The sequence below is a fragment of the Nyctereutes procyonoides genome, unplaced genomic scaffold (genome assembly GCF_905146905.1).
Source record: "Nyctereutes procyonoides isolate TBG_1078 unplaced genomic scaffold, NYPRO_anot_genome, whole genome shotgun sequence".
In the NCBI taxonomy this organism is placed as follows: Eukaryota; Metazoa; Chordata; class Mammalia; order Carnivora; family Canidae; genus Nyctereutes; species Nyctereutes procyonoides.
Genome location: NW_026575160.1, coordinates 29,270,507 through 29,297,011, shown reverse-complemented (window position 1 = coordinate 29,297,011; position 26,505 = coordinate 29,270,507). Strand labels below are relative to the sequence as shown.

Below are 26,505 nucleotides of genomic sequence, written 5' to 3'. Positions count from 1 at the left end.
TACTGGTGGTTTTAAGAAGCAGGAACCTTTCCAATGTTTCTCAACACCGAGAAGCCCAAGACTGCCCAAATATGACTTTGTCAGTGAGTTCAGATAAGAGATTACAGTTATCTCTAGGTGTGATATAGAAAGAAGAACAACCAGGGTGGCAGAGCCACCCAGCTGGCGTTCCCAACTTGGGTCACAGCTCTGGAGCCTTGGGAGTCCCGCTGGCTAGTGAGTTGCTAGCTCATTGGGAGGTTGGGGGCCTTAAGGAGAAAGTCAGAAGGGGAAGAGGGAACATTTCAGAGGGTGTCTATTTACATGCATAAATATCAACATTTTTACAAACTCTGTGTTCAGCTGAACATTTATCCTGTTTTTCAGCATCACCGCCTCACACGCCTTCTACTGAATTCCATTCAGGCCTTCTTCCCATACCTGCTTTACCTTCTTCCATCCTTCCATTTATATATGGAAAAAATTAGCTTTCTAGATGAAAATCTGGCTAATCCTCTGATCCCTTTCCATCCCTCTTCTGGCTTGAAGTGGTCCCCTGGACTCTTCCTTGTTGTGGGCCTTTCCATTTTGAGTATTTTAAATATTTTTTTCTATTTATTTTCTTAAAAAAGAATAAACTGTACATTCAAAAATCTTCCTGAAAAGATGAGAAAATATTTTTTTCATCCAGTTTTTTTAAAAAATTGACTTCACTTATTTGTAAAACGGAACACATATTGACATCTACCCAATAGCGGTGCCATGAACATTTAATGAGGTGGTGCACTTAAAGCACAGAAGATACTGCGTAAGTCTTAACAGATGCTAGGGGTAGGGACAAATTTCAGCCTACAGGTTCAGAATCGAAATAAATATATTTTAAAGTATTTTTATTGTAACCTAGCTTACCATCCAAGATATGGCAAATTGTATAATCAAATATCATTTTGCCATATTTGCTTCAGATTTTTTAAAAGTAGAAAACATGGGTACTACTGAAATCCCTTGTGAGATGTAACTCTCTCTTTTTTTGTAACAGAGCTTAATTTCTTTCACACCCCCCCATACCTTCAGGTGGCAGAAACTTCTCTGCCATTTTGCTGGGATTGCACCTACATCCCAGGAGCTTCTGAATTGCTACGGAATCTCAGGGTGGGTCTGGGGAGGAGTCTCTTCCTTCCTGTGCATCTTGGATCTGCTGATAGGTACATCATCATCCTGTCTATCTTCAATCATTGGTCCATTCAGGGTGTTGCTACTCTGTCCTTCATGTTCATTCAAAATGCTCTTTAGGCCCAGAGACACTTTTTGCTACTTCTGTGTTTTTTTGTTTTGTTTTGTTTTTGCTTTTTTTTAATTGGGGCTCTATTTACATCTAATAAATTTGAATGGGCAGGCCTGATGTAGCAACCTGGAGCCACCCATGATGAAGGTGCTGTAGAGAAGAAATGCCCTGCCGGGGTACAGAGAAACTCTAGGGGTTGCTATCTCCACAGGCCCTACTCAGAAACAGGAGGCACAACTATCTTAGTGATTATATCCTCTTAATTTATCTGAGCCTCGGCTAAAGACACACATATGTCAAAAATCTTTTTGCTTATTTTCCCAATTTCCTCCCTCTTGCACAGGAAGCCATGCTTGCATATCAACCAACAATTTTTTTGTGACCTGAATTCCCCCAGGCATTCACCAGGGGTTTTGGAATCAAGAAAAGCCTTATCTCTGCTTTTCTGCTGTAAGGATCCTTCCCTAGGCTTAGAGGTGGGTGGGGTAGGGGAGTGCTCCAGGGGCTTCTAGAAAAGAACGTAAGTTAACGTATCAGAAGTGTCATCATTAAGTTTTCTTTTTTTCCTTCAACCAAATCCTGCCAAGATTTTGCCAGAAACATCTGATAAGGTCTATCTGGTATTTCTGAATTATAACAAACCCTTAAATCCAAATTTTAAATATTTAATATTTCATTGATAGCCATTATTTACATTTATTTATATTTCATTGATAGCCTTGTGTTAAGGCTTTTATCCTTCTAATTAACTCAAAATATTGATAGTGGAATAATATATTTGGCCTTTAGCTATCATGTCAGTTTACTTTCCAATTTTCTCATCAAATGCTTTGTTATCCAAGACCAAACCAATCTGACTGGTTATTTAATATGATTGAAATAAGATTAATTCTTGGGAAAGCTTTTGGATAGCAAATCCTGTGTAGAAAAGTACAATTCTTCTCGGTGTCCTAACGAAAATTGGTAAAGGTATAGGTGTACGCACTGAATCAGTGTGGATGAGGCTTTCTGGCTATGTCTGAGTGATATCACAATAGCTAATTAAAAGTGAAAGATGATGTGAAACAACACTTTTTTGTCATCATATATCCAGTGCATATTTTAAAACTGAATTTTAGGGTGTATCAATCAATTAGTGCTACAATCATTTGGCATAAATAAACTACTACAAAACTCAGTAGCTCAAGAACAACCGTTTGTTGACACAGACCTATGGGTTGGGTGGGCTGGGGCTCGGTTGATGTAGGCTAGGGCCACTGGGGCAGCTCTGCTTTTCACTGTAAGTCTGTGCTGGCTCTGTTCCATATCTCTGTGCTCCTTAGACCCGCAAGCTATTGGGGAAGATTCTTCTCACGATCCAAGAAGTAGCAGATACAAAAAAGGAAGAGGAAAAATATGCCATAGGCTCCTGGAAGCCTAGACCTGGAAATGACACTGCCCCATTCTGTGGGGCAAGGTGAGACACGTGACCTAGGCCAAAGTCAAGGATTGGGAAGTGAATTTCATCAATGAGGCCAGGGCAGGGTGTGAATACAGGAAGGCGTGAAGATCCCAAATCTCCATTCAGTGTATTCATCGTTAGGGACTGGGTTTTGGTTTCAGTTTTCCATGTTTTAATCTAGTTTATGAGATATACCCTTTTGCTGTCTTTTAGTTCCCATAAAGCTATACATAGTTTATTAAAAAATCTTCCCAATAAGTAATTGATAACAAAAAAAAATCTCTTAATCTTAAATGCCAACTTCTGTATGAAGTTTTTTTTTTTTTTTTTAAAGATTTTATTTATTTATTCATGGGAGAGAGAGAGGCACAGACACAGGCAGAGGGAGAAGCAGGCTCCATGCAGGGAGCCCGACGTGGGACTCGATCCCGGGTCTCCAGGATCATACCCTGGGCCGAAGGCAGGTGTTAAACCGCTGAGCCACCCAGGCTGCCCTGTATGATGATTCTTACATATGATGCTTGACAGAGGACGTCAGTGAGAGGGGCCTAGACAGGTCATAAGATGCACTCTCCTGCCTTAACACAGAATGTGATTTTCCAGACAGTTAACAATTTATCCTACTTTCAAAACACTAGGCCATCATCTTGTTATCATTGGCATCACCATTATTATTATTTTGAATTATTGTTTTGGATTTTATTGTTGTTCTGATTAAATTTTTGGTTTTCTTTGAAAATGTAGCAAAATATTGTCTCTAAAAGTAGGTGTTCAAAACTTATTTCCTTACATTTTCTTTTACTTATAAAATATTTTCTTTGAGATACTTTTTTATAAATAATATTAAAAGCAGGGCAGCCTGGGTGGCTCAGCGGTTTAGCGCCCCCTTCGGCCCAGGGTGTGATCCTGGAGTCCCATGATCCAGTCCCACATCAGGCTCCCTGCATGGAGCCTGCTTCTCCCTCTGCCTGTGTCTCTGTCTCTGTCTCTCTCTCTCTCTCTCTCTGTGTCTCTCATGAATAAATAAATAAAATCTTAAAAAATATATATAAAAGCAAAATCACAAAACAGTCTGGTTTGTCATCTTAAAAGTAAATTTAAATATTGAGAAAATGCTAAATGATAAGCAAATACAAATCACATTGAGTTCTTTTTTAATTTGTGCTTGGATCCACGAAGATTTCCAGGTTCAATTTATCATCTCATTATAATGACATAAGAAATCAAACTATCTGCTATGAAATTAGGTTATCTACCTATTTTGACTATTTTAATAACTGGATTATAATAGCCTTAACAAAATAACTGATCCAGCATTATTTATTTATTTAAAGATTTGGTGTAGCATTCTTTCTTTCAAAGATTTCTTTATTTGAGAGAGATAGGGGAGGGGAGGGGCAGAGGGAGAGAAAATCCCACACGGATTTGGGGGGGCTTAATCTGATGATCTCCTGACCCTGAGATGAAATCAAGAGTTGGATGCTTAACCGACTGGATCACCCAGGTGCCCCTGGCCTAGCATTCTTTAAAAAGAGAAAAATCTTAGTCCAAACTTAGAGCCAAATAGTAACATAACCTAGGGATAACGCATTCAGAAAGCACGAACTGAACGGTAAAGAAATGTTTGGCTAAAAAAAAAAAAAAAAAAAAAAAAAAAAAGAAATGTTTGGCTCATCTTGTCATCTAGATAGATTTATATCAATAATAAAAATAATAATCACAGTTTTACCTAATCCAACATTGAAAATATTAAATGTGAGAATTGGGCATAGCAATTTTTAGAAAAATTGGGATCAAGTGATGAACCAGATTACTACATTTCATCTAATTGAGAGAAGTAGAATGTTTAGATATGCGGATAATGACTACATTTCCGCCTATTCAAGCAAAACAAAATTATGGCCACCCTTTAGAAGTATGGAAACTTCATAGTCATTCAAAGTAAAACTTAGAAAACAAAACAAAACAAAACAAAGTATAACTTAGAAAACCTAATAGGACAAAATATAATACGATATGATATAATGTCATGTAGCATATCTGCAATATTTACCATTTTATAATATACTAGTAGAGTGATTTTTTTACTAGGAGTGTTTTAATAGCATATTAGAATAAAAATAAACAGTGTATTAGAGCATCACATCTTTTATTTTAACAAATAATTTACAAATTCCATTTCAATGATAATGGAATGATAAAGGATAAAATAACATTATCCCCTGAACACCAGCAAAAGTTATAAGGAGATACAGACTTCCATATTTTTCCTAAGTTAATGTAAATATTTGGGAGGAGCCCTCCACAAAAGCTCTTTGTTTTGTAACCAACCCGCCTGGCTTTAAGTCAGAGCTCCATTATATAACAACGGAAACTCTCTTTCCTTTTGGCCCTTTCCCTAGTAAATAAACTATTTACCAGGAGCTGCTTTTACCTGGGGGAGATTTATCTCCACAACTACTCCCTTTGAGGCGATGATGCTCAATCCTAGAGCATTTCACTCTTTAAAAGGTGTATCTAAGTTCATATTAACCATTCATTCAGTGGTTTGGTCTTTACAGAGAACTCTACTTTCTTATAATCATATGATGAGTTTGTTTTTTTTTCACTAATTTCGGAGAAAATCTGTGATTGCAACATTAGCTTTCGTACGCACTAGAGGATGGGCTTCATTCAGCACTACTGGTTGTGCCTTCAATTCAGCTCACTTCAGAGGAAATGTGAAAGTTTTAAAAGTAGGTCTGGGGGATTATAGCTGTGACACAGGTCACAGAATCCTTCCAGAGGGCCAAATACCTCTGTCAGTTACTTCTTTTCTCTGTCTGCAGCAGCTTCATTGTCATTTCTTTCCATGTCTTACTCAAGCTCTACTAGGGCCTTATTACTCTAAGTGCAGTCCAGGGAGCCACGGCATCAGCATCTCCTGAGAGCTTGTTAGAATTCAGAATTTCAGGCCCAGTTCCTGATTGACTGAACCCAAATCTGGACTTTAACAAGATCTCCAGGTTATTCGCGTGCACATCTACACTTTGAGAAGCTGGGACCTAGGAGAACCTTGAAAATGCACATTCTCTAAAAGCATTTTAAGGGGCAGGAGTTATGCCATCAAATACTACTTTCCAATGTAAGAACTATAAATGAGAACTCCCCCTCCGTCCCTCCCCACCCCCACGCGCCTGCGCGCACACACACAATTACTTGCCAAAAGTCTTTACACGATGGGAAGAACAGTAGGAACTGAAGCCTGGATGACTTAACAGGGAATCCCAACTCCACAAGAGGAAGTAACAAACATACTATTAAAGAAATATTTGTAAACAAATGGAAGGAACCGTCATTTAAGGGGGAACCCTCCAGGCTAAGTTGGCCAAGTTGCTTGCAGGGAACTGGCAGTTCTTTTCATTTCTATAAACTGAAGTCTTCTTGGAATGTGAAATCAAGAATTACAAAATGGGTAGCAGCCAAGATTTTTTTTTTTTTTTTTTTTTTGGTATGAAAGGTCCTGAGCTATATTAAACTACCCCATTAGCCACACCCAAGTAGTATTGGAGGGTAGGAAGAGTTGAAGCACCACTCTCCTGTTAACTTTATAAGAAAATAAAGGGGTTTCTTAGGGACTGCTTGAAAGTCACCCAAACCCATCTTGCACCATGAAGTGTTTCATGCTGGGCAGACCTCACTGCAGATTTTAAGGCTGGAGAAATATTCCCTTCAAACTCTGAATATTTTTTCAACTCTAAGCATCATAAAATCGTGAAAATCTTAAAATGAATCCCTAGCATTGAACCTGTCTGCATTTAATCTGTCCCAGATAGATGAACGTTCATCATTCCCAAAGTTCTTCCAGGAAAAATATTTCACAACCTTCTCTTTACTGTTTCCCTTTGTTTGAATATATTTATGATCACAATCTTATGGTGTGTATCTATGCTAATTATAAGAGAATTCCACTTAGGCTTTCTCTCCAAAAAAAAAATAGTTTTATTTTTTAATTTTTTTAAAGATTTATTATTTATTCATGAGAGACACAGAGAGAGGCAGAGACACAGGCAGAGGGAGAAGCAGGCTCCCTACAGGGACCCTGATGTGGGATTCGATCCCAGGACCCTGGGATCATGCCCTGGGCCAAGGCAGACGCTCAACTGCTGAGCTACCCAGGCGTCCCAATTACTATTTTTACATGTGAGTGAAGAATCTGGAGGAGAAATGAGCATGGGGATCACGATACTTGTTATCACTATAGAAAAATGTTTATTATATTTTTACGTGTGTACGATGGAATACTATAATGTCATTCTACAATAGCATCTAATACTGTAGTAAAAATTACAAATATATTTATAACTTTTTACTAATATACATACAGACATACAAACGCTATCACACACTGCTATTGCAATTTTTAAGTTGTACAAACCTATTGAAAAGCAGTATGACAATATACAACCCTACCATTAATATGATTGTATACTTCAATCTAGTATTTTCTGCTTTCAAAAATTTATCATGAGCAAATTACCTTATAAGAGGAAAAACATTTATATATGGCTTTCCCTGGGATTTCCGAGACTAAACACCTGCTAATAAGACTGGATAACATATTAAAAGATGTACAAACTGACAAGAAATTTCCAACCAAGTGAGAAAAGATACAAAATGTGGCTTCTGTTTAGAAAAAAGCATGCTTAGTCTATATAGAAATCATCACTGTAATTATTAATATTTTACGTGTCAAGCTGTCAAGTATTGAGGAGAAATGTCACCGTTGTGCTTTTGATCCATGTGAGGACTTGTTAGAGATAGTGAAATTTTATGAAATTTACAGAAGATAGGAATAATAACTGATATTTGAAAAATATTCTTTCTCATTTAAGCTAGAGTGTAGAGCCTAGAGCACAGACCGTAAAGGGAAAGAAAGAGTCTGCTCAGGAGAGCAGGGTATAAGGCTGGGGGAGGGCTCAGGGGTCAGAAAGGGACAGAGTGAGGAGGGTACAGGGCACTCAGTTACCAGCTTGGGGGGAACTCTTATCACTGAGGACTTGGAACTGACTCCATTGATCAGAGAAAGGGGAAAAAAAAAAACGGGTGCTTCTCAGGGCAGGAAAGGTGACATGACTAAGTGATGAATGAAAAGGAAGAATTTGGCTAGAAGGGAGAGCAAATCATTAGAACAGCTATGCACACATGCTAGAAATAGCAAATCATCTCTGTAGTGATTAAGAGCCTAGACTCTGGTGTCAGATTCTCTTGGCTCAAATCCTCACTCCCACTGTGATCTTGGGAAAATCCCTCAACTGCAGGGCATCAATTTACTCTTCTGAAAAATGGGGATGATGATAAAATCCATATCATGGGATTAAAGGGCAGATTAAATAAATGCCTGGCAGGTAATAAATGCTTAACAAATATAAATGTTAGTGTCTGTACCAGAGATCAGAATTGTCCTGCTGATACAAGGCATGAAGGATTCCAACCAGTTTCCCCCTCCGTTAAAGAAGCACGTTAATCCTTGCTACTTGCCTCCCTGGGAAATTGTGTGTTTATCCCTCAACTTTCCAAAAGACTTCTTGTTTCACTTGTCCCAGTTAGCTGAGCCAGCAGTTGGCTGGAACTGGTATGCCATTCAGCTAGAGAAGCAGGTCCTGCTTACTGCCCTTCCCTCCCCTTTTGTTACTGGCAGGTGCTTGATGACAAGCTACTTGGAGGCAGGGAAAGAAAAGAATGCTCCAAAGATGACCTTTTGCTCTGATCTCTTCCTGATGTGTTTATGTCTGGGAGAAATATTTGCCCTTGCTTACGTGCTGTTTCCCACTCTGAGTCATGTCTCTTCCTTTCTCTCATCATTTTCCACCCCTACCTTTTCCTATAATGGCAAAAACCACTTCTCCAAACGTGCAGCCAAGCTGAGTGCCCTAACACGTCCAAGTGCAGGCAGATAGGTGTCTCTGTCCTATTTTTGGATAATTGTTGAAGTGGTGTCCTCTGATTTCTCTGACTGCTCTGTGGTCTTCTTTCTTTGCCACAGATAATGTGGCAACAGTCAACAGCACAGAGAGGCAAGGTGAGAGAGAGACCGATGGTCAGAGGTTGTAATTCAGTTTTTACTTTACCTTTTGCTTTTCAGCATTATCTTTAGGGTACAGGGTAGTAGCAGAGCCCTCACGTCCCCTTCCAGGGTCCTTTACATTCAATCAGACATAAGTAACATTTCTTTATGGAAAAAAGAAAAGTCTTTAGGTGACATCAAGTTTCTCTATGCTCGTTCATTTTCCATTGTCCCCTTCACTAGAGGTTTGGGGCAGGAATGTCCAAAAGCAAAGCCATGATGGCTGAGGATTGTGTCTTTGGAGCCTCCTATTTTCCCTTTTTCTGTCCCAACTTCCTCCTTGGTACTCTCACGTGGAGCTCAGCTCAAAGCCCTCTCGCAGGTCCCTTATGTAGTTTCCAGTATCCCCTTCTCAGATCCTTCATTCACATAAAGTAACGGATGACTGCTCAGCTGATAGATGGAAGCGTTACCCTACGCAGGGGCATCTTTTACTTAACACAAGCATCAGGGGGTAAGGTGCCGTTGGTGGCAGTTCAGACATAGTGCAAAGCAAAAGGCTGAGGAGCAGATACAAAAATGTCTGAAAAAGGGATCCCTGGGTGGCGCAGCGGTTTGGCGCCTGCCTTTGGCCCAGGGCGCGATCCTGGAGACCCGGGATAGAATCCCACGTCGGGCTCCTGGTGCATGGAGCCTGCTTCTCCCTCTGCCTGTGTCTCTGCCTCTCTCTCTCTCTCTCTCTCTCTCTCTCTCTCTGTGACTATCATAAATAAATAAAAATTTTTAAAAAATTAAAAAAAAATGTCTGAAAAATATAGCAAAGGGTCCCTTTTGTTCATTTTGCCATTTGGGGTTGAACAGGGAGAGGAAACGGGGATGATTAAATTATGGAAGCCTGACTTGTTTTTACTCCTAAAAATTGTTGCCTGAATATTTAGTATATCTTTATCCTCACCTTCCTCCTTTAATACTTTTCTTTTGTCCTCCCCCCCCACATATGTATATATATAAATACCTTGAAGGAAATAAATATATCAAATCCTGGTTTATGATAAATTATGTCAATGGTGGTAATTTTTCACTGCAGTACTACCTACATTTTTTTTTTTTTAGTTTCTTAATGTGCAGCCTTCTTAACATTCTTTAAGGTCTTGTTATCTTAAATAAACATTCTAAAATGACAATGTTGCGAGCTAAATAAACTGAGCCATTATTTATATGATTTCTCTACTGTGCTATTTAATTTGTCCTGGGATTCAAATGAGACGATGCACAGGACTGGGTTTTCTAAAATGTAAAACCCCATTAAAGAATCTTTTTGTATTATACGTTTCAAAATGGGGAATAGGATAGTGAAATAAATAGCAATTTTTGTTTTATTTTTTTTAAAGATCTAATTTATTTATTCACAAGAGACGCAGAGAGAGGTGGAGACATAGGCAAGGAGCCCGATGCGGGACTCAATCCTGTACCCTGGGGATCAAGCCCTGAGCCAAAGGCAGACGCTCAACGGCTGAGCCACCCAGGCCTCCCAAAATAGCAATATTTTTAAAATACCAGAAACTGTGTTTCTCAATGAGCTTCTAAGTGCTAGTATTTCCTACCCCTGAGATGTGAAAATACATTTCAGATAAGAGAATTGAGAGTAAAGCATTTCCCCAAAGGATGAAATACACCTAATATGTTTTAATATACATTTTTGTTTTCCCAACTTGATGGTTCATGAGTGAGAAAATGGCGAGAAAGGGAATCTTATTAGAATCAGTATGTTTCAAACCTCTCTTGCAAATAAAGAAAATTACGAAGTTGAAATGGGATTCCCATCCCAGCTCTGCAATCATTCCTGGTTTTCTTCAGTTATTTATTCTCATAGTCATTCATCCAGAAAATATTGACTGAGCTCACCAAGTGCTGGGCCACCTCAGGAAACAGAGACCAAGTCATGTTTTTGGTTTTCAAAGATCTATCTAGCAGTCTAGAGGGGCTTCATGGGGTGAGTTTTCCATGTGGGAAGTGAGAATAGGGTCTGCACAAGATTTTATCTGAAGACACAGAAGAGGCACTTGATGTGGAGGAGTTTTAGAAGCGGGGGTGGGACAGGCCTTGAGGAGAGGAGTGATGTTGGCACGGGGACAGAGGAGAGAGTCGGGCACACAAGAGCTGCTTGGCACTTCAGTAAGGGCTACAGTAGGCGGGGCCGAAGATAGCAGTGGGGTGATAGTGAAGGCCTTGTGTACATAGCGTAAGAGCTTGGATTTTGGTCTAAGAGCAATCACATACATTTGATAGTTTTATGCAGGAGAGCGTCATGGGAGTTTTGATAAGATCACTTTATTTTTCGAAAAGGAAGATGGATTGGAGAAGATCATATCGAAGGCTGGAAGTGAGGCCCATTAGGAGGCTGTGGCAACGGGCTAGGCAAAAGATGAAGGTGGCAATGATTATGGTGACAGAGCAGTGATTTTGGTAGAAACATGTCCAAATAAAATACATTTTAATTAGAGAATAGAAATTAGCAAAATAATTTTGCTAATTTTCTCTGAAAATACCGCATTATTTTCAGAGAAAAATGTAACAACAATAAAGACTCAGAATTGTTAAAGATCTAGGAATCCCTGTCATGGAGAATCAAAGCCACATACTCATCTTCGCAATTGACTGAAGATTGAAAAGTCAATGTGGGGGTGCCTGGGTGGCTCAGTGGTTGAGTGTTTGCCCTTGGCTCAGGGTGGGACCCCGGGGTCCCGGGATTGAGTCCCACATTGGGCTCCCCACAGGGAGCCTGCCTCTTCCTCTGCCTGTGTCTCTGCCTCTCTCTCTGTGTCTCTCATAAGTAAATAAATAAAATCTTAAAAAAAAGTGAATGTATTCATTATTGTATTTATAGCACATCAGCCTTCTAATTGATACAAATTTGTGATTTTTAAAAAATTCCTGGTCTGAACAGCTGGATTGTTTTTGCATATACAAAGACAAGTCTTCATCCTGCTAAAGTCACAGAAAGCAATGAGAAGGGAAGCTCCTGAGATCCTTTAGTTTCTTTCATTAGAGATAAAAAAACTGAGACCCTGAGATTAAACCCCTTGCAGGTGACACACCTCGGTAACGGCAGTGCTGAGACTGGAGTCCGGATGCCTAATCTGGAGGGTGGGCCCTTTTCACTCTAATAGCTTCCCAAGAAAGGCATCTAAATAAATTAATGGGAAGTGGATGACTGTTGAAAAGAGATTTTTAGGTTCTTCAAAAATATAAAAAACGTTGTAGAAAGCCAAACACCTGCTTTATTATTAGAGGTTGGTCATTTTTCCAGATTAACTGACGAGAAAATCCGTGCCAATATCAGCAACTACTCTTAACATACTCACTTTCCAAAAATAATCTTGTACTCTAGTCTGGCTTCGTGGTACCACTATCCAAGTACATGTGATTTATATTGTTTTACTTTCTTATTTAAAAAATTGAAAACAGAAATATCAGTTTATTTAGGATTAGCAAGAAACTTCCATTTCATGAGGAAGATGAAGTATGATGACTTTGTGAACAATTCATTGTGTATACTATTCATCAAGTGATAGAAAAATTTATAGGGAACCTGTTTAAGTGTGGGAAAACAAATAATTAAATTACTAATTCCATAATTTTTCACAAATACATTCCTGAATAAGCAGCAACTCATGTATTTTTTTTCCTGTTATGGGTTTTTAATGGCTTAGAAAAAGGTTCTTTACTGATCAGTTTTATATCTAATGTAATAAAAACAGTGAACACATTTTATGAGTTTTTAGAAAGTTTATTACTGATACTTATCATCTATTTGCCCCACCCCCCAATAAAAAAACCAACATATTTGCACATGAAACCTGGATCCACTTGATAAAAAATTTCAATCTTTGAAATAAAATAGTTAATGGCAAATCTCAATAAAAATTCATTTTGACAATAATCAATGCTATTCAGAAATAAGGAAATCATATGTCTTACTTGTTAAAACTTAATGGGTTTTGTTATATGCCTGTGTGTATATATTTTGCTTTAAAACTTATCAATAGCTATTGGAAAAGATATGATTTAAGCTTATGATTTATTTAAAAGCATATTTTAGTAAGCAAATACTTTTGGCCAATCAACATATCCAAATATTTTATAAAAAACTTTAAATACAACTATATAGTTGTACAGTTTATCATATAACTATAAAATCACAAGACTGATTGACTTTTTTAACATAATAAAATCTACGTAGTCAAATGAGTGGTAATGTTTTAAGGTAATGATCATGGGACTCTCAAGGATGCTACAGAGGCACTTTTGAAGTCTCTTTTGTAGCTATTTTCAAAAGGATAGGAGTATCATAGTTTAATCATTCATTTACTTTGGCCCCCAATAGTATTCCAGTTCAGACATCCTTTATATTTACCAGTCCTGGAAATTTGGAAAAGTAAAACTAATCTTCATTGAATGAAGTATATCTGTTAGTTTTTACGTGTGTGTGTGTGTGTGTGTGTGTGTCTGTGTGTATAGCTCAATAGCATGGGCCCAACAAATTGACAACTTTCCTGTAAGTCTCTCTCCATGAATCACTGCAGTTGAAATAGTGCTTAAGTGTCAGAAATAGCTTTTATGTAAAATGTTATTAAATAGCACCAGTATTACTTGAAGGTAAAGTGAGACATTAACAGGAACGCAGAATACAAGTTTAATTTCTAACTACAAGAGAGAAAGCATCTCCCAGATGAAATACCAGTTAGATTTGGATTATTTTTAAGGTCACAGCCAGGAAAGCATCACTCATGAAACATTTCAGGATTTTGCTTGGAAAAGTTAGAGAAAAGCCCTGTATATCGCTCTTTTACATTCTATTCCCAAAGAAGAGATATATGCTTACATAATCAAGACAGTGCAGTCTCACCAATGAAGTTCCCCATGAAAGATACATTTACTCATTTTATATATTAGTTCAACAAGATAACAAATATAATAAAAGTACTTAAAAGCAATCTGATTAGAGCAACATTTACATTAAGTACAAAATATACAGTAAAATGAAACATCTTATTAAATAGACCTGTAGGTTAACAATACCTTACTTAAAGGTACACATGTTCATGACTCTATTTTCACATTTATTTGTCCTATATTTGATAGCTCCTATTACCACTGCATGCTTTTGTCACTGTAATTTCTAGGATCTTTGTATATTTTTCCTGTAAGTATTCCCATGACTTTATCTGCAAAGGTAATTTAAAAAGCATTGCTTTCAGAGTAAAAAAAAAAAATAAGAAATTCCATATTTTTTACAAGCAGTTGTGCACAAAACTATTATAGTGTTTGGGAAACGTCCCTCGATCTTTATAAATTCATCGTTATAAAATATGTACTTTTGTACTAAAGTAAAGACTTGCCTTTAAAATTAAGTGTTGCCAACCTACTGTATTATTCTGGCTCTAAAGTCAGATACGAAATCCTTGACTATTAATTAGAAGAGCATTATTTGAGAAGATCTGCCAATCAACATTTCCAAATGCGGTTGCCCATCTTAAAAATGTTTTCTTAATTAGAACAGTTGGGAATGCTTAGAACAGAACAGTAGTGCTTTTGCATTATAACAACAAAGAAGTATTACAGTATCCAGCTCTCCAGCCCTGGGGTCCAAGTGTTCAGTCGTGACTCACTTGCAAGCTGACGGAAGAGAAGCTGCGTCCTACACTTGAACACAACGGGGCAATGACAGCATCTGTTACACTCTTCCAGATGGTCTGCACCAAAGGCAGGACCATGAGGCAGGTCTTCACGAAAGGCATTATAATCCTGGAATGGAGGAAGAGATTTGTGTAGGCATTATTGGTTTTACCAAATAAGGCCACTGACTCTTGCACGTGCATGGAAAGATATAATAACGGCCGAATTTACCTAAATTTGGCTGTACATTTGAAACAAGTAAATAAACAGTGACCCTCCGAGTGATGAGATGTGCAGAGACATGTTGCTTAAAAAAATAAACAAGCATGTAGATGCTAAACACTAGTAGTCTCTCGGTAGGTGGCATGCTACCTAAAAGAGTAAAGCAAACAAGAAATAAAACAGTAAATGTATCTGCCCCTAAACATTAAACCTGCTTAATTCTTCATATTTTCCTGAGGTTCTACTTCCAGTTGCCTCATTCCACTACCCTATCCCTTGGGCGAGGCTGGCTTGGATACTCCTTTTCTTTGGCTTCTAAAGTACAAAATTTCCTAATCCTCAAATTTACCAAAGGGGATCATAAATAGAGGGCTACATTTCTGTCTTTCCTACTAGAATGGAGGCTCTTTGAGTGAGGACACCCTTGACCTTCATCAAAGATTTGAGCTGAACCGAATTTAGCATTCCGTCATGCTTAATATTACTAATTTTTCATAGTTATTATATATACTGTGTGGTAGAGCTGTGTGGTAGGATTAAAAGAGCCCTGCAATTATGTCAGAACTCTTAGGCAAAACAAAACAAAAAAACCTAGACTATACTGAAATTATTTTTTCCTTATGTCTTTTCTCAGGATAATTTGCAAATGTTCATATTCCTGAGGCTGATTAATTTTCTCTATAATCTTCTGAATAATGCTCTCTGTTGTGGAAGTGATATTCGAGCACAAAAGTATCTTTGAATTCTCAGGAATTGTTGGTAGCCTCAATGGAATTTTTATTATTATCTGGATGGGCACAAGGAGGTAAGGTTGATTTTCCTGGTTTACTATTAAAATGGGACTTAAGGTCTGCTGTGCTTAGCCGAAAGGGAAGGGAAGATCTGTCCGATTGATTGAGATATTTTTAGAATACTGAATTATTCATATCGACTGTATACACATTTATATTTATCTCATATCTTGTTCCAAGTGCTAAAGACTAAAAGAAATTTTTAAAGAAAATTAATTACGGGGTGTTTCAGAGCTAAACAGTTGAATGGAATGCTGAATGATGACAACTTTTGACTTCTTATCCCATTGTTTCTCACTTGATGTATGGCCTTGGGTGTATCACTACAAATGAAGGCAGAACAGGAGCTCTGACAGATTGGCTATAAGGATTAACACTTTCTGTGCACCCCTGAAACGTCTATATGATGCTGTCATTATAATGTACATATGAGGCCGTCACGCGTAAGTAGAACAATGTGAAATCAGAATAAATAGTGAAAAGAAAATAATCTCAAATTGCATGTACTATACAACTAAAGTTTAAATCAGAAGGCTTCCTAACCAAATCTACTTCATTAAGAATATAATACACTTTCTCCTCTTCCTTAGGCTAAGACATTTTCTATCGCTTAGCTTCTTAGATCTCCATGTTCTAAAAGGGAATTTAAGCACAGGACAAAAGCGGACTTTCCAGTTCAGCAAAGTGCAGCTGCTTACATCTGAGACTTCAGTTGATAGGATATGGTAAACTCATTTTAGTTTTATTTTCTTTAAGTTGTTGTTCTCTCACTGTGGGTCAGAGGATCCGATGCTCTTCAAGCACTTCTTAAAGAAACCTTTTAATTTATAGAATGACACACTCCTCCATTGGATAACAAAGCCTTTGGAACAGAGACTTTTACTTAGCTTTGCATTAAGTATAGTGTCACGTAGGTTGCATGGTCACAGCAATTTGCTATGTTAAAAAGCACTGGATGTTACACTCTATGTTGGCAAATTGAATTTAAATAAGCTTTTTTTTAAAAAAGTAAAAATCTCTTCTTGAAGAGAAGTTGCTACTATCATATTTCTGCAAGTTGGACCATCTATTTGAATCGCATCCCAGCAAAAATAAAGGGTTAAGGGAGCTCCAACCACATTTCTTTGATATGATTCCCTTCGGATCAATGATCTGCTGTTGCCAAATGGTGGCTATCTCCTTCTGAATGTGGTCTGGTGTCAAACCGATCCACTGGTCCCTCATGGCCTGTACTTCTGACCTAGGATCCAACATCACCAGATTGAGTTCTGGGTGTTTGTTGTTGTTGTTATTTGTTTGTTGAAGCAATCTTAAGTCAGATCCATTGGGATAATGTCATGTGGCTTGAATACCTATTACTGAATACTTTCATAGCTTTCGTTACCAACGTCTTGGTACTAAACAACCCCTGCCCCCTGCCAAAAGAAAAAAGAAAGAAGGGGAGTGAAACAATGCAGGAGAAAGGCTTATTCAAATAGGTTGGTTCTTTTATAAGGCCTTTCTTTCCTTGATCTGGTCTTATCATGTCATGGGAATGTAATCCATTAATGATAAATCTATTTTATCAAGATATAAACTGACTTTTAAGCATTTTTTTTTGTTCGAAGTTACTTATCTACTTACAATCACAGCGGCCTGATGATGAATGGATGATTGTTAAATATTAATGTCCCGCATGAATGTAATTTGAAAAACAAGCTGAGGTTAAATAATACATTTCATGTAGCTGAAAAAAGAAATGGTTTGATGATTCACCACTGGAAGCACCGCGCACACAAAAACACCTTCCGTTTTCAGGAGGGCCAGGTGAAGAGAAGCATCATTTGGTAATTGTAGCTTTACTTAGGCCTTCCACTATTTAGAACACGAAAACCATTTGTTTTCAATTCCTCAATGGGTACTCTAGGAACGCCCAGCTTTGTTGATCATACACATGGCACTCTGTATTTCTTTTTTTTTTTTAAATTTATTTATGATAGTCACAGAGAGAGAGAGAGAGAGAGGCAGAGATGCAGGCAGAGGGAGAAGCAGGCTCCGTGCACCGGGAGCCCGATGTGGGATTCGATCCCAGATCTCCAGGATCGCGCCCTGGGCCAAAGGCAGGCGCCAAACCACTGCGCCACCCAGGGATCCCGCACTCTGTATTTCTAAACAGCTTAATAGCCAACAGTTTACAATATACCATGTGGTCACTCAGTTTTTCACATTTTTGAAAGAGGTTAGATGACTGGTTTTGGTTAATTAGGAATCCAAAACTTTATGTGCTGGCTTAGGTGTCTTTTAAAAAAATCCATGTGTCCAATGTCAGAATACGAGCTAACCATACATCTGGCCTTAGTGAATTTGCTTGTGTATGAAGGCAAAGATTTTCATTCCTCTGGCAGTCTTTTGGCACTTTCAACATATTTTAGTTGTTTTCCATCTTTAGTGATCAAATTAAATTGATGTTCTTTGTCCTTATTTGGTGAATTTTTATTTATCCACTTTTTATAAAGATTTATTTATTTATGTGTGTGTGTGTGAGAGAGAGAGAGAGAGAGAGAGGGAGAGGGAGAGGGAGACAGTGTGTGAGTAGGGGGAGGGCTAGAGGGAGAGGGAGAGAAAGAATCCTTAAGCTGACCATGCTGAGCCTGATCAGGATTCCATTTCCTGACCCTGAGATCATGACCTGAGGTGAAATCAAGTCAGTGGCTTAACCAACTGAGCCACCCAAGTGCCCAGAATTTTTTTTTTTAATTTAAAAGACTTTTTAGACTCCTTTTTCTCTATGAGGACTTCCCAGTGCCCCTCTCCATCTTCCTCAATGGGTTTGACAGAGTTTTCCTCAGCATCTACTTCTGTTACGTAGCCAGCTGCCCTGGTATGCTGAGGGAACTGAAGCAGACCCTACATCTTACTCATCCTTGGCCCAGCGCCCAGCACAAACTAAGCACTCAGTACATTTATCTGGTCGACCTAACTAGCCAGCTAAGTAACTAAAGCAAATCGATTTACAAGGTAAAGGGAACTGAGAATAATTTTGTAGCTTCTAGCAATGAACACAATACCTGTTAGGGTGTGAGGGTGCGGCAATACCATGTAAAGTGATTAGGAAAGACAAGGAGGCATTTAGGATTGATTATACATTTTGCCAGGACTGCCCTAAGCACAAGCTTGACAACTGTTGCAATACTGGGGGATGATCAGAATGTTCCATCTCTCAGGACCAAGTGAATACCTTTTACAACAATAGCAGCACAACTTCTTGGTAGATGTAACATGTTCCTTTAAAATATTTTTAATGCTTGAAAGGTTCTCCAAAGTTTTATGATGCATTTTGAGTGTAAGTAAGGTCACTCAAAATATCCTATTAATGCCCAGTAGGTTTCTATACTTGTTTTCCCTTTAAGTTGAGGCCACTCCCCATGTTGTGTCATGGGTGAAAAAAAGTAATTTGGAGCCCTTCTCATTTGCTTATCCTGCAGCTTGGGCGTTCATTCGTTTCTGTGGGGGATTCCTCACCTTAGTGGCACACACAGGACCTCTCCTCTGCTGTCAGCCTTGCCACTTGCTAGTGGCAGGGCTGGAGCTGCCCCTCCATCCATCGCACGCCTAACCAGGCCTGACATCCCTGCTCAATTATCCTGTCACTGGCGTTCTGCTAGGGGATCACGTTCGTTTTCGCCCAAGCACAGGTGGTGACCGAATAGAAGCTGATGGAAGACCTGAGTGCCTTGCCCGGAACCACGGGCACAAGTCCTAACCCGCAGCCTGTGCGGCGGGGAGCAGGGCCCCCAGGTCGCCACCTGCACCGGCAGCTGGGCCTTAGGAACACCCGAAGGAAGGTCACTTCTGTTTAAGCTCCTCAGCCAACCTAGGCCCCTAAGGAAGGCCCTACCTGGCCCCCGTTCCCGCCCAGCGCCCGCTCTTCTCGCAGCAGGCCTGGGGAGGACGGGGGGAGGGGGGGGGGCGGGCAGGGGGCAGGGGGCAGGGGCAAGGCACGACCCCACGGTTCAGCAAGCCGGCGCCCCGGGGTGCCCCTTCTCACCAGATGTGCAGGCAGCTGAGGGTGGCGAAGAGAACCCCTGCCGCGAAGGCCATGGGCATCGCCAGGAGCAACGTCAGGAACTTGTAGATCACGTACTTGCTGACCTCAAACAGGGCATGGCTGCAAATCCACACTTTGTCAAAGGAGTGCGTGGACACGGGCTCGGCAATCACGTCCTCGAAGCCCACCTGCAGGGGCGAGACCAGGGGTCGCGAACCTCTGCCGCCGCGCCCTGGGGGGGGAGGGGAGGGGGGCAGGAGGGGCCGCGGTGCCCCCGGGGGGGCACCCCGGGGGGGAGGGGGGGCAGGAGGGGCCGCGGCGCCCCCATCTCCGGGGCGGGCGGGGCACATCGGGGCCGCCAGCGCCCCCCCCGCGCCCCCCCGGCCCCCCCCCCGCGAGGTGCGAGGCCCCGCGCCCCAGGCCGCCCCGGGCTCACCTGGAGGTGCGAGTTGAGGCGGCGGGGGTCGCGGTCGGAGCCCGAGTCCGCCAGCTGCTCCAGGTCGCCGAAGTCCACGGCGCTGTGGCGGCTGTAGGCGTCGTCGTCCATGCAGAGCTGGACGTCGGCCTTCTCGGTCTCCAGCCCCATCGCGGCGCTCGGGGCGCGGCGGCCGCTGCAGCCCGGCCCGGGCCCCCCTTCCCGCCGCCCCGCCCCGGCCCGCCCCGCCTTCCGCGGGCCCCGCCGCTCCAGGGGCGGGGAGACCTGGGGGGGAGGGGGGACAGGGAGGGAGCGGACGGACCCGAGCCCCGCCCCCAGCCCCGCCCCCAGCCCCGCCCCGCCTTCCTCCGGGCCCGCCGGCTCCTGGGGGGGGACGGACCCGAGCCCCGCCTTGCCCACCTCGGCCCCCGCGGCTCCTGGGTGGGGGACCCGAGCCCCGCGCCGCGCGCCCCGCCTCGCCTTCCTCCCGCCCGGCTGCTGAGGCTCCCGGGGGGGGGGGTTGCGGGGGACGGACTCTAGCCCCGCCCCCGCCCCGCCCCCGCCCCGCCCCGCCCCGCCCGCCGGCTCCTGGAGCGGCCAAGGCCACGCCCCCGCCACGCCACGCCACGCCCCCTCCGCGCCCGCCGGCTCCTGGCGGGGCTCGAACCCCGCCCCGCCCGGGAGGTGGCTCCCGCCCCAAGTCCCGCCGCCACTTTTTAGCCGGGTCGCAGCCCGCCTCCGGCTGGGAAGCGTCCAACGGGCACATTCGGGCCCCCGGGGACCCCGGGTCCCCGCCTGCGCGGGGCTGCAGAGCCCCTGGGTCCCGGCTGATGCCTGGAACCGCGATCCTTAGCAGCTGCGCGACGCCCAGGGCGGAGGCGCTCCCTGCAGGGAAGCGCCCAGGTGCTTAGGAGCGCGGGTCTGGAGCCCCGGTTTGTCTCCACCTCGCGGCTCTACCCACCACCGTGTGCCCGAGACCCAGCTGCCTCCTTGTAAGATGGGAGCAAGTGGGCGCGGGGCGCCTGGGTGGCCCAGGTCAGGATGCCCGAGTTCTGGGATCAGCCCCTCGTGGGGCTCCTGCTCCGTAGAGAGCCTGCTTCTCCGCACGCCCCCTCCCCCCCCGCCCCCGGCTCCTGCAGGTGCGCGCTCTCCCTCGCTCAGATAAATACATAAATATATTTTTAAAAATGGGAGCAAGTGTTCCTGCTTCACGGTTGTCGCTCGAGAGTGAAATTCCTGCAACACCTACACGGTCTCTGAACACACAGCTAGGACACACCTGATTGCTAGGCAGTCGCACAGGTGCTGGAGCATCCAGCCAGCACCGCAGCTGCCGAGCTCCCAGGGCCCACAGGTGTGTGAGCCCGCTGGAGGCGAGGCGAGGAACGAGATGCTCCGGTGAGCTCCCCGTCCCCGGGGTGTCGCACTCTCAGAGCAGAGAGGAGGTCCCTCTCTCTCTCTCCCTCTCTGCCCCCCTTCTTAATTTGCCTTTGAATCGAGCGCTGCTGAAAGAAGTCATTTCTCTCCAAGATGCAGCCGCATTCACAACTACCTGTGAACAAGCCCCTGCCAGGCTGCAAGAGAGGAGCCAGACTGCCGAGTGGCCCCCCAAAAGCTTTCAGAAAGGAGGCGTTGCAGGTTTCCAAGGGTTAAAAGTCTGGTGGACTTAGATCCTTCTTTGGGGAGGAAAGTACTTAGTGAAAATTTGCCAAAAGCAAAAGGGTCTTAGCCTTGTGGGGTTGCCGGCTGCTTGCAAGACGAAGTAGCAATGCAGTTAAGTATTGCTGAAAATCAGTGCATTGGGAACTTGCTGCATGTATCAAATCCTGGTGTGTGAACTGGATTTGAAGAATCACTTCTAATTAAAAAAAAAAAGCTGTTTTTGAAACAATAAGAATTATACACAAAGAGCAGGATCTGAATAGGAAAACTATTTTGGAACCAAAACTCAATATTCCTAGTCATTAAATGGATGGCAGTGTTGGTGCCCCACGCTTGAATCTCATGCCTGTCACAGAGGTGGTCGTGTTTGCCCATTCTCTTGTTTCTTACTCTTCTTTCCCACTTTTATTCAGGTTCAGTTCATTCCAAAGTGGTGACTTACACATTTTGCTTATTGCCTTTTCTATCCTTCTCTACCTCCTCCTTTCACCTAAGCAGACTGACTCTAGGAGTCGGGGCTCTTCTGGAGTTGTTGCCCCAAAACTGTTTATCAAAGTGAATAGAAGACATTAATGCTTAAGAAAATTCATACTAACAATTACTAGGAAATGGAAAAGAAATGAATTTATAGCGAAATAACCTTTTGTACAAATTTATTTTCCTTAATAAAATCCCAGATTTTAAAATATTGCTGAAGAAGAAAGTCATTCCCATGCTGCTAGAGCTGAAGCCGTGGCTGAAAATCTGGCTAAGCGTCTTTCCTTTCTTTGTCCTCTGATCACGTTTACATTTCCAGTGGGATTAGTAAGACATTTGCAATAATTATCAAAAGTAATTGACTCATTTTTCAGGCATCAGGGCCAGGAGGCCAAAAAGCGGAAGAAATTAACATTGTCTTAATGGAACAGCTTAGATTATGGATTCATTTGTAATATGATAGGTATTTATGAAAATGTGATTCTAAAACCTAAGCTAAGAGAAATCCATCTAGGTTTGTCGTATTTAGCATAGGGCTTAAAAAAGGATTAACTCATTCATTCACTCTCAAACTTTTATTGAGTACCCCCCCATGGATTGATCTGTGTGAGGTTCCTATTTTGATGAAATTCTAGTTCATTTCATCATTTTAATACCAAAGATTTTTTGAGAAGAGCTATAAAAGTGATTTTGCTTATCTTATGAGTAGATGCTTAGAAAATGTTAGTTACTGTTCTCAAGGAGTTTGAACCCATGATTACCAAGGCAGATGGTTCCTATTCACTGGAAGGGTGACCTACCAGAAAAGGAAGAAGACAGGAAGGGGATTGAGCTGAGCACACTCTAGTATCTCCCAAACCACAGGATTATTCCTTTGATAGCTTTCTTTAATTTTTTTTAAATTGCCCTATAACCAAAGGAACTAAAAAATTTCATAATAAATACATACTGGTACATTCATCTTCTGGCTGTTATAGCTTCTGACAAGAGGGCTGATTTTCACATGTGGCATATTAATATGTTTGAAGAATAACAACTGAATAATTGATTAGTTTTTATGAGTAGGATAATTTGTAATAATTTTGTTCCTCACTTTTCTCAGTGTATTGTCTGAGAAAGATGATTTTTCTAGTTCATTGAAAATTGCGTGTGCATGCTTTTATGAATGAAAATAGCTGATTTTTCCCTTCTACTCTTCCTTTCTCCTTCTTTCTCTCTCTCTTTCTTCCTTTCTGTCACAAATCACAAAAGTGTCAATTTTTTTCTCCTGTATAGCTTATGAACAACGTTAGGCAGGGTCTGTTTTACAAATTGCCATCGTGAAATTGGTTATTAATGATGATATTAATTTTAATGAAAAATTAATGAAATAATGACTCCTTAATTTCACCATACAGTATTATGAGTTAATAATGTTTAAAATATTTGGAGTAGACCAGGCTTTCTCAACCTCAATACTATTGACATTTTGAGTCAGATCATTCTTTGTTGTGAGGGGCTGTCTTGTGCATCGCAGGATGTTTAGCAGCATCCCTGGCCTCAGTCCACAGAGTTGCCAACAATAGCACTCCCCAGTTTCAGCAACCAAAAACATTTCCGGGCATTGCCAAATGTCCCCTGGGATCCAACATCACCTTTCTCCTCCTTTCCTGGGCTGAGAACCCTTAGGTAGCACATTATTGAAACAGTTCTTCGTGTGAATGGGAAAAATTAAGGTCCAGCTGTCCATTTACAACCCCGTGCTTATGATAGATCTCAGAATTGTAATGCCAATTTGTCACAAACTCCAGGGATTTTTGAAATTAAACTTAAGGATACTTGTTTGCTCTCTTAAGTTTCCAAAGAACCCCTTATCATTGATTAGTTACAGATTTTTCAATGCACTGCTGGTATTATTTGAGGGATATATATACCGCATTTGGAGACCAACAAGAGGCAACTGTCAGGCCCTGTCTACCTTGCAACCTCCTGCTCTTGCCTCACAAGAGCCAGAATGGATAATTATAGCTAGAAAAATGGAAATTGGGGACTTCTGGATTTCCCAGGTTTGTAAGGTTTAGTAATTTTTGAGACTCCTCAGCAACTGAATAGCTTTTCAAGTTTTAGGTGAACTTCACAGAGAAGTCCAGGGAGCTGTTGGTGGAAGAGCCAGGCAATTGCTTAAGCATCTCTTCCTAGACTTGCTCACTCCCAGCAGGCACTAAGCCTGAGCAATTTGGAAAGACCTCCAGTGTGCTCGCTGTATGACCCATTCTCTCTGTGGATAGTGGCTGTTTCTTGCATAACTCCCTGTCCCTTAGTCCTTCATCAGTGTATCTCTTCCTCTTCTTCCCCCTCCGTCCCCATTGCCCAGTTACCCCCTCCTCAATACACAGGACAGCCTCTCCTCAATTTAAAGGAACAGATTTAAAACATACCTGTTATTAAAGTTATTCAGTAATCAACTGTGGCGTTGATGGCGTGGTGCCCGATAGTTGCATGGCATTTAATAAAAGCTTGTTCATTTTTTTTCTTACCTAAGACTTGTCTTTTTGTAAACATTGTGGGTAAAATTAGCCTTGTACCGGTGAACCAGGGAAATTTTAGTTTAATATTAAGACATAGTCATATATTTGTAATTAGTGCCAACTTAATCTTCTGGCTGTTTCAAATAGCACCTGCTCTGGCCAAAAACCTCTTCTCATACGCAAGAATTTGCAGAATTCACTTTTGTTTGGAAACACTTGACTATAGAAGTAGACAGGGAGAAGTACACTCTTAAAAAGCCCATATTCATGATTAGAGCTGAGAGGATAGGTCTTTCCATTCTTATTCAAAACAATGTGTGACAATGAATTTCAGATTTATTTTATCCTGTTTTCCATAAGTGAAGGATGTTCCTGTTTAATCTTCTGATTATCCCATTCATTTCTGGAATACTGTATATATAAATAAGACACGTCCATAGGGCTTTGATATTTTATCTTTCCAGAACATGAAATAGACACTAATTAGCTTTTGGTGAGCACCAGCTCTCAAGTTAACCTCTTAATAAGTACAACTTCTTCTGTATTCAAATGGGAACATATTTCTGTAAAGATGAATCGTTACATGTTTTCCAAATACCAACTGAAATATGCACAATAAGATTACTAATTATTAAAACAACAAATCTAGAGGTTGTTTTCTTGACTTGGGGTTTTATTTTGGACAGAAAAAGTATAATTTAATTTGAAGACTTGTTTTCTCTAGCAATTCTTTCTTACAAATGTTATTTCACTTTCATTTAGAGTAAATGCCAGTTTAAAAACATGACATAGCTCATCTACTTTCATCAAGAGAAAGAAAGATGGAATTATTTTTGGTTTTGTTCAATATTAGTGCATATTTCCAATATAAGAATAAAGACAAAACCACAGAATACCTTAGTGTCTTAGTGTCTACTAGGTGACCTTTAGTGCTCGAGAGAGTCATCTGGGAATCAAGAGCAAGGGGAATCCAACTGCACGGAGCAGATGGAAGATTGGAATGCCGCCAAGGGGCTGGGCAGAAGAATTTTTAGATTATATTTTTCATTCAATAAATATGTGGGAAGAATTGTGTTTCTACAGTTTACTAAAATAATATTTGTCTATTTCTGTTCTGTGGTTACCCAAAGCTCTAAGGCAGATTTTTACACTTACCTAAAGGCACAAAATAAATTCAGCAGTTTAGGTTGTCTTTACGTTCTCTTTCTGGGCCACTGAAGCCCAGTTAGGCCCTCTGTCTGCCAACTGCTTTTTAACTTCTAGGTTCCTAGTTTGCAACAGTGAGAGGATTGCATCTGAAGGTAGATATTAAAGAAGTTATTTATTTATTTATTTATTTATTTATTTATTTATTTATTTAGATTTTACTTATTTATTCATGAGAGACACAGAGAGAGAGAGAGGCAGAGACACAGGCAGAGGGAGAAGCAGGCTCCATGCAGGGAGCCCGACGTGGGACTCGGTCCCAGGTCTCCAGAATCACGCCCTGTGCTGAAGGGGGCGCTAAACTGCTGAGCCCCCCCAGGTATACCCTCTAATTTTTTTTTTTAAAGAAGTTACTCTATTAGATACATCATATATAGGACTATTGACATTCTGTGTCTGAATAAGGTAATTTTTTCTTTTGTTAAACAATTAGTAAGTGAATAAATGTCTGATTCCAAAAAGCAATTTTAATGGATGTCTGCATTTTCTTAAAAAGGTAGGAACCCTTCTGAGCATTCAGAACATTCTTGTCATACTAATCTCAAGAGAAACAGTAAACTTTTCAATGAAATATGCACTGTTTCCTATAACATCTGTATTTATGTCACCATCTCACTTTTGGGAAACGATAACAATTATTTCCCAAATAGAGTGACATTTTCTCCTTGATAATAGTGAATGAATGTAAGATTCTGCTTGTCATGGATGATCAGTCTACATACATTCACATAATGACACATTTTACTAACAAGTGTGCTTTTTCCTTTT

The 26,505-nt window shown here is 41.2% G+C and overlaps 1 protein-coding gene across 2 annotated transcripts; it reads right to left on the bottom strand.

Moving 5' to 3' along the window:
- Positions 1-12,526: 12,526 nt before the first annotated feature.
- CAV2 (caveolin 2) lies at positions 12,527-20,113 on the bottom strand. 2 transcript variants are annotated; one of them, XM_055314866.1, is made up of 3 exons: positions 19,907-20,113; positions 19,471-19,658; positions 12,527-14,559 (listed from the first exon to the last, which is right to left on the bottom strand). In XM_055314866.1, the coding sequence occupies exons 1-3, from the start codon at positions 20,054-20,056 to the stop codon at positions 14,409-14,411; spliced, it is 489 nt and encodes a 162-aa protein (XP_055170841.1). In that variant the 5' UTR covers positions 20,057-20,113; the 3' UTR covers positions 12,527-14,408. The 2 variants fall into 2 exon arrangements, with proteins under 2 accessions (XP_055170841.1, XP_055170842.1); XM_055314867.1 differs by lacking the exon at positions 19,471-19,658.
- Between the last annotated feature and the right edge of the window lie 6,392 nt (positions 20,114-26,505).

Bases quoted from the DNA above. Each gene is read 5' to 3' on its own strand.
- CAV2 (XM_055314866.1), bottom strand. From the start codon at position 20,056: ATGGGGCTGGAGACCGAGAAGGCCGACGTCCAGCTCTGCATGGACGAC. The intron at 19,659-19,906 runs GTGAGCCCGGGG...TCGCCCCTGCAG, and splicing joins GCCTCAACTCGCACCTCCAG to GTGGGCTTCGAGGACGTGAT. The intron at 14,560-19,470 runs GTGAGAAGGGGC...CCTCCATTCCAG, and splicing joins CTCAGCTGCCTGCACATCTG to GATTATAATGCCTTTCGTGA.